Below are 8260 nucleotides of genomic sequence, written 5' to 3'. Positions count from 1 at the left end.
CCAGCTGTTTACGTGCCGCGCCTTAAAATTCAGCACGCTCATCCAGCACATCGAACCGCTTGTATCCAACGCTGCCGCCGCTCTAACTCGTACGGCTTTGAAGGGATTGTGTAAAAGGAGAGGCTGCTATCAAAGCCTTCTTGGCTGTGGCACTTAAAAACACAGCAATACCGCCGGCCTCGAAGTTTCTTTTTCCGCGTTTCACCTATGGTTTTTCATCATGCACCACGGTGTGGTTAACGTTAGCTGCCATTTCTATTCGTTTGTATTACTGAAAACGTCTGGCCGCGTCCATGAGAGCCGCGCTGCACGTTTGTCGAAACTCCAACGCTGGCTCCCCATATGGCCAGCCGATACCTCCGTCCGTCTGTTGCCTGTACGCCGAAAACTCCTCCGTTGCAACCCCATGCACATGCGCGAAAGAGAGAGAGAGAGAGAGAGAGAGATGCGCGTGATTGGCTGAGACTGTAGTGACGTCGTTGCTCTCCGTCGCAGTCAAGCTCTCTCGCAGCAGTTTCTATCCGGCTCCGTAATGGGTAGAACGCGGTTCATACGTACTGCTGAAGAGCAGGCAGGGAGGAAAAACAACCACTAAACAATCAAATACAAATAACTAAGTGTTGTGGCCTCTAGCTTGAAATTTAGCGTAAATGTTAGGAATTTAGCAGAGCACTCTTAGTTATTTACACTTGGTTGCTTAGCGTTTTTTTTCCTCGCTTTCTTGTTTTTTTCTTTTTATAGAGTTATTCAATTTCAGTAATTCTTTTTTCACGGGCACCGTTTTCATCCACGCCTTTCTTTATCTTTTTCAGAGATACGATTGCCCACGGCTTCCAGCGAAGCATATAATAGAGGGGTGCTGTGCACACGGCCATTGACACGCCGGCTGACACACGCGTGTCACCGGCCTTGTGCATAGCACCCCTTTATTCTTAATTCATCCCGCTTTGCTCTAACACACCTTCGGTCGCTGGCGTACCCACCCTCTTTACCCCCTCTCCCCTTCAGAAGAACCCTACCTGTAATACTGGGCGGAGGAAACGGTAGTTAGCCTTGAAAAAGACAAGTCCACTTGTCTAAACGCTGGCTCCTACATATACCTTGTTCTGATTTCGCTCATCGGTCGAAAGAGGGTTATACAGCATAGCGACGGCGAGCGTCGACTTTCATCTTGTGTACTCCTAGTTGTCGTTTCGAAAGCTCTGTGTGCTCGTTTATGTGAGCCTATACTCAGAAGCGCCGTATAGTATAATCCTGGGGTATCCCACCTACGCGAAAGAGAGATAAAAAAAAAGAAGACAACGGTGGTAATCAGGAAGTTAGTATAATGTGTATGCGGCGTAGAGCGAGCAGATTGCATCAGGAAGCCACGGAAAAGCTAGAAAACCGGGCGTGCGGTAGCAGCCAGGCGCGCTTCAGCGGTCACGCGTCTCTTCAGAAGGTCAGCCAGGAATTGTAATGAGTGAGAACGCGATCGCACCCCCCCCTCCTCCTCCCTGCGCATGCTCTAATGTTCCCGGTAGAGTAGAGGGGGAAGGAGGCGTCGCTGCGCGCGACGGCTTGCTGCAAGCGGACGTCACAGCAACCGGATTCACGCGTGCTCGGATGACAAGTCTACCGGAGTCTGCGTGCATGAGCCCGCGTAACCATTACCACTGTTCGCCGAAGATTCCACGCGACCCTTTGTTTCCTTAGCCGGGCACAAAGTAAGCAGCCAATCCGCGACATAATTTACAGTGAAACATAGTTGAACACTTGAAATAAGTAACGACGCTGCCGCGTGGCCCATGTTGTGGTATAAACTGGCTTGCGTTCTTCGTTAAAATCGATATTTTCCGAGATTGCGGTCTTCTGTTTGTAGGGAAGTTGCAGAAATGTTTTCGGCGGCAAGTGTGCATTCGTCGCTAGCCGCACCGCGCTTTGTACTGGCGGTCTTACTGTGCGCCTGGGCGACAACGCTTTGCCTCGGAGGCGCCGAAGCTAGTGCGAGTTCTTCGGAGACGAAGCGGTCCGAGGCGAGCTACGTGCAGATGCTGAAGGAGTGGATCGCCAACACCATGGACCGAGCGCCGCCTACGCTCATGCGCAAGCTCCTGGAAGCTGACGTGTCGACTGAATGCAGCCTAGGTCTTCTCAAGATGATGCGAGGAGTCCGCAACCTGGAACCGTGGGCGCTGCGACGTGAGTCTACCTGCGGTGAACGCAACACTTAACGTAACACAGACGCGGCAATCGCTTGCTTGCAACTTGCTTGCAGTTGTGGGACCCACATGCCTCGATTTTGTAGCGATGCCACTTCCGATGCTATTCCTTTTGGCGCTTTTGGGCTTCGATCATCAGTGGTCAGAGTGACGCTCCAGCCAGTGTCACCAACGGAATCAAGCGGCCGTGAACGGTGGATGATGAGAGTGGCAAAGAATCGGAGTGGAAGACACCGCTACAAAATCGAGGCACCGGAGTTATAAAGCCGAATATGTATATACGGTGAATTGGAAGACCTAAAGAAACATGTGAACGATCACTGCCGCTTATCGGCAACGTGAATTGCGTGCGCCTGTGGCTGTGTGCGTACTCAGGGCACGCACCATTGGTTGATCGCATTCGTGGACGCATGAGGTTAAGCTGTACGAAATTACCAGCCCGATGCTTTACTGGAGCGACAGGCGTCCTTTCGATGGCTTAGCCTGTGAATACGCACCGAGAGGGACAAAACCGAAAGTTATTCATCGCGAATGTGGACCCAGGTGAAGGTAGCGACGCAGCGGTTGCATAACCCTAGCTGGAGATGGCAAGTGATCGCGCTGCACCCCGCATCTCACCTTCCCAGTATGCCGTGTCACGCTTCTGGCAAACTCTCACTTGATATTTTATATGCAACCATGTTATAGGACAGCTTCGTAAGAAAATGCGTCTGATAGTAGTGATGCATAATAAGACCATAATTGTACTCAATGCCAATGCACCACTCACGAGCGAAAATGTTACACACCCGCCCCAGCGTCGCTCGACCATTAATGCGGAGGACAGGAACACTGCTTGCCCCGTCTTCTTCGTTGCGATCGTTGCGGTGCACTATCATGCTTTAATCTATCAGCGGAAATTTAACTTAAGTGAGCGAAGTCTTTGCTACCAAAAGCTAATTATCAAGGAGTGGGTTCACCTGACTACAGGTTTTTGGAAAGATTGGATGCGCTAAGTAGACGATCACAAGGAAGTAGACGGGACAGGCACCTGTCCCGTCTACTTCCTTGTGATCGTCTACATAGCGCATCCAATCTTTTCAAATACAATGAATCAACTTACCCAACAACGCATCCTGCTGACAACAGGTTGTCGGAACGAATATAAGTCAATATCGATAGCCATTTACGTAATATTCAAGGTGCTTCCCTATCACGAACAGGTCTTGCAAGCAAAAAACCTTCGTTTATCGGGCAGCACTATCAGGGCTGTCGTTCAGACATAGGTAGTGTTCCTTGTTCGCGATGGAGAAACGTCGACGGCTCACCGCACGATAGCTCACGCTGCGAGCAATTGCACAATTTTTTTCTAGATTGCGACTGGCTTTATGAATTCGATCTTTATATAACGTTACTATTGAAACTGTGATTTTTAGTGTACTGAAACTGCACAGTTGGTTAGGAGCGTCATAATGGAGGCCTCCAGATTAATTCTGACTACCTGGGATTCTTTAATGGGCCCACGTACCCGAACCTTTTTGCATTCAGCCCCTATTTTAAAGTGTCCGCCGTGGTCGGGGTCAAACTCGCAGCCTCGTGCCAGCAGCGAAACGCCATAAAGCTATTGAAGAAGCACAGCGGGTTCGTGTCACGATAAGTTGCTATAACGCAGGCACGTACCCAGGAAAAGGGGGGGGGGGGTATGGCCGGGCCCGGGCCCCCCTCCCCCCGAAATTAAGCGGCATACCCCACCCACCCTCCTCCCCACTCACGCCACCACTCCTCACATATTCCTAAAGCTCCGCCAAATCAATGTTTTGACTTGACAGCTATTCAGTGGTCAACATTTTGTTGCCTTCTTCACTCCTTTTGGAAGGCGGTAGTTATCGGCATCTCCTGGCTTGTGAAGGCCAGTTTTCTCATAAATTCCGTGCCCGCGCGATTAACTCGAGACGCGTTTAGTTGTCACCATGTATTCAACGGTCAGGCGCATCGCTGTTGCTTGTTTAGTTCAACATACTTTGTTTAGACTGACCCAGGGCCCAGGAAAGGGATCCGGTTCTTAGTCAGCTGTTCTGTATTCTCCTGGAACGAGTTGCGGCTGGAGAGAGCGCCAATTGTGTTTAACCTTTCCTTTTGCTTCATTATTTCCTCGAGTGACGGCTCGTCGCGACGCTGCCAGATCCTCGGAACCATATACCCGCGATTTGGGTTAGATAAGGTGGAAAATAAAATAATGCGAAACAGCGTCCATCATAAAACGCTGCAATAACCCTTAAACCCATAAGCAATGTGACTGTCACCCGTTACCTCGTCTGGTTTTTCCCTAATTGTACAGCACTTTTCGGGCAGATTGGCAACTGCAAAGAAGAGCCGCAAGGAGTTGAGAAATTAAGCGATCTACTAAGGGAGAGAGCCAAGACAACCGCCAAAAGGGAAGGAAAAGCGAAAATTAACAAGTTTAACCGTTGTTTATGAAAATATTTATGGATCAACATCTTTTCATTTAACAAGGAAGTAGAGAAAATGCCGCCGGAAGTGAAGAGCGATTGAGTGTGTTTTGAATGAAGCTTCTACAGCTATCAGTCGAGCCACCTGACGTAGCCACTTCTCTGCTGTGTTTATGTGGGTGTCTTTCTAACCTTCCGCGGATGGCGCAGTACGTCTAGAACCGCAGCGTCCTGCGCTCTACGCGGTTGTACGGGACCGACGGCCACGCATCGTTACGCAATTTCCCAAATAACAATACGGGTCGGTTTTGACACTTGGTAGAGAGATACAGAGGGTAGAGGATACACTTGGTAGAGGGATACAAAAGAACTGTGATTGTTTCGCAAATATATATTTCTCTATAATTCTTCCTGGGCGAATTAAAAAAAAAAACGCTACCATAGTCGTATACAACTTAAGTCTGCAGTGAAGCCACGCCTTCATAACTGCCAGCCACTGTTCACCCGCGAGGCTCCAAATCATTCGTACTTCAAAGTTCATGTTACCCAAATAAGGCGCTAACCACAGAAATAAAATTATGAGCGCGTAATTTTATATGTTTTCCCTCGCCTATGATATTGGAATGGCGAAAGCGTAATTCTTTATTGAACTGAAATTAAATGCTGGCTTCGCTGCAATTATTTATTCTCAAGTTTCACTTCAGTTGGCCGTGAAGTTTCGTGAGTAAAACGGGCTCAGCAGTGAAATGAACAGTACCGCAGATTTTTGAAGAGTGAAATGCTGAGACTTCATGCACTTTGTCCATGTCTGTTGCATACCTCATCGCTTCCGCCGATGAAAAGGCTGTTCAAAAACAGGGGACGTTCCGGAGCTATCAATTACGACGCCATTTTGAAAAGGCCGCATGACGAAGATTTTGTTTGCTTCTTTGATTGCCTGGCGGAGTAACACAACCCCGCGTGGTCCGTGTGCCTCAGTTGCTAACTGCCGTTTCTTTCTTTTTAACTTGTATTCTACTATAGAAATCTTTATTTTACACTTTCGCTTGTTTACTTGTTCTTGGCAGTGTTCTTCCTGCGCGAGTCCATTTGATGTGGTTCCTTCTTTGCCAAGTAAAGGGGAGGTGTATCTGACAGGCCTACATGTGAGATACACCTTATTCCATTTCACTTTTGTGGGTTTACGTGTCTTTATGGCGAATGGTGATGCGTTATTCATATTTGTACTAGTAAGGCCACTCGTTTGCATAGAAAAGTTACCTTGGGTTGCCCCCCTCCCACCCCCGAAAAAGAATCCTGGGTACGTGCCTGCTATAACGTATATATATTATTGTGATACTTGAACACTTCAGGAGCATTTCTGCCTTCGTCATCGTAGTCACCGTGATCTTCCGTATAAAGTCCGATGGCGATGAGATCATCCCCACGCGCCGTGTGCTGTATGTGCGAGTGAAAGCGTCCGATGTTGAGGCGACGATGGAGACTCAATCTTGCGCGGGCAAGGGAGGGAAGCGGGGAGGAAGTGCGCCGTCTTCCTTCGAGTGGAGGCAGGGAGGGGGGCGTTTTACTCCGGCGGCTGCGCGCAGCCGCGCAGCCGCCATTTTGAAAGCGATCTGCGATGGGGATAGAGCATACGCGTAGTGCTCCCCGAGGGACGCGCCACTGGTTGCGGCCTTACGCAGAACACACGGGTGAGGAGCCAGCCGCGCGCCGTAGTTTGTTGTGTCATTGATCGTGCTTCTCTGTCTTATTCACGTTTTCAGAGCAAAATAAGCAGCACCATTCGCATGTGTGGGGCGGCCAAAGCTTCAAGGATTGTCGAAGAAGAATTGTTGCACGATGGGGGGCTCAAATAGCTGCGAAAACATGCCGGCGATACGGTCTAATGGTTCCCCGCAAAGCCTCGTCAGCGGGAGCAACGGTAGCAATGGTTCGCCGCCGTTCGGCGGGAAATTTCTTGTTCTCATCCTTTCCTTTGTCGTGTCGGTGTTTTTTCCACTCGATCATATTTAGACGAGTTAGCGACGAAGTTCGTCTGCAGGGCAGCATGCGGTGTAAAGGCATTTCGCTAAAAAGTTCTCAATGCCGTTTGCCGCTTATACTGTTTTCCGCTTCTTTACCGCGTTGCGATAGCTACGCAGCACGACTTCAAGAGCGCATTCCCCGCAGGGGCGTCTGCGTCAGCAGGCGTTTGGTGTGTTGCGACACCATGGACCCGAGCACATGAGGGTCGGATCCTCCCGCGTGTATCCGTGCGCGGCTTAGCCGTGTCCTGGGAAAGGGGGATCCTGGGGGTTGAGCCAATCCCGGGTGTTCGGACCGTTAAGGCACACCGGCGGAGGCAACACACCTCTTTGGCCTCTGTTTCACGTAGACGGCACCCCCGGCCTGACCCACCCGGGGGAAATCGGCAGTCGCCTTTTCCTGTCCACCTCTGCAACCTTTCTCTTTCCTATCTTCTTTCTTTTACTGTGCTTTCATCTCTTCTCTTCCGTCACTTCCTAATTTTCCTATGCGGCTAGGGTTAACCTTGTGTATGCGCCCTCCCTTGGGTATAATATATTAGGTTATAGTGACAATGTACAGTTGGCGCCTGCAGCCTTACCCGTTAAGTGCTGCAGCGTCCCCTAGTTGGGCTCCGTGGCGGGTGGCCGCCATTGCCGCCGAAAACAAAAGAAAGTACTCTGGGAACACCCACACTTCCCCGCATACTTGATCGTCACCCTCAAAAGAGGGGACGCACCAATGACCTAACCACATGCTTCAACAGAACAAGAGAGACCTATCCGAAATACCATCTTGTGCACAGCGAGAACTCCGAAAACCAGGACAGATTCATTTCCCCTTTCATAGTTGCAAAATCGTTAACCGAAGCCATAGGGTCAGGTTATAAAGTAACGAAAATGGCTAGCGGGGACCTTCTTCTTGAGATCCCTCAGAAACATCAGTAATAGAAGCTTGGCAGTCTTGTGACATTCGGTAACATACCAATTTCTATTACACAACACCGAATAATGAATAGCTCACGGGGAGTCATGTCAGAGGCAGACCTCCAAGATTTTACAGAAGCTGAACTCCTGGAAGGGTGGAAAGAACAAAATGTCACTAATGTAAAACGTATTATACTTAGACGAGACAACAAGGAAATCCCCACTAAGCATCTTGTCCTAACATTTGCATCCAGCGTACTGCCAGAAACCATCGAAACAGGATACATCAGGTTAAATGTCACCCTAGACGGTGTTTCAAATGTCAGAGGTTCGGCCATGACTCGCAGAGCTGCCGTGGTCAAATAACTTGTGCAAAGTGTGGAGTCCAGGGCCACCCCTCCGACAATTGCAGTGGCACACCCAACTGTGGGAACTGCAGTGGTGACCATCCAGCCTACTCACGCTCCTGTCCGAACCGGAAGAAAGAAAAAGAAATAATCCCCCTCAAAGTCAACGAAAACATTTCTTTTAAGGAAGCCCGTAAGAGGTGCTCACCTTTCCACAGCACACCTTATGCTGAGGCGGCGCGTCGGGGGGCAGCGCCGCAGCGGCCATTGCCAAGTGCCCAGCCCGCGTACAGCGCGCAGGTACCTTTGGCTCCTGCCCCCAGGGTAGAAGTAGGTAAGCCTACTCCATCCAA

General features: G+C 49.8%; 1 protein-coding gene across 2 annotated transcripts in view; it reads left to right on the top strand.

Annotated features, from left to right (window-relative positions):
* Positions 1–1372: 1372 nt before the first annotated feature.
* The window catches only part of LOC126547703 (nose resistant to fluoxetine protein 6-like), a 149285-nt gene continuing 142397 nt past the window's right edge, over positions 1373–8260 (top strand). Inside the window, exon 1 of one of the 2 annotated variants that reach the window (XM_055063325.2) lies at positions 1373–2181. In XM_055063325.2, the coding sequence (XP_054919300.1) occupies positions 1875–2181 (307 nt within the window). In that variant the 5' untranslated portion in view covers positions 1373–1874. The remainder of the gene's footprint in view (positions 2182–8260) is intronic. The other variant, XM_055063324.2, reaches the window with a different exon arrangement.

Source organism: Dermacentor andersoni, chromosome 1 (assembly GCF_023375885.2).
Source record: "Dermacentor andersoni chromosome 1, qqDerAnde1_hic_scaffold, whole genome shotgun sequence".
Lineage (NCBI taxonomy): Eukaryota > Metazoa > Arthropoda > Arachnida > Ixodida > Ixodidae > Dermacentor > Dermacentor andersoni.
The sequence above is the reverse complement of the archived record's forward strand: the minus strand, read 5'-3'. Positions and strand labels throughout refer to the sequence as shown.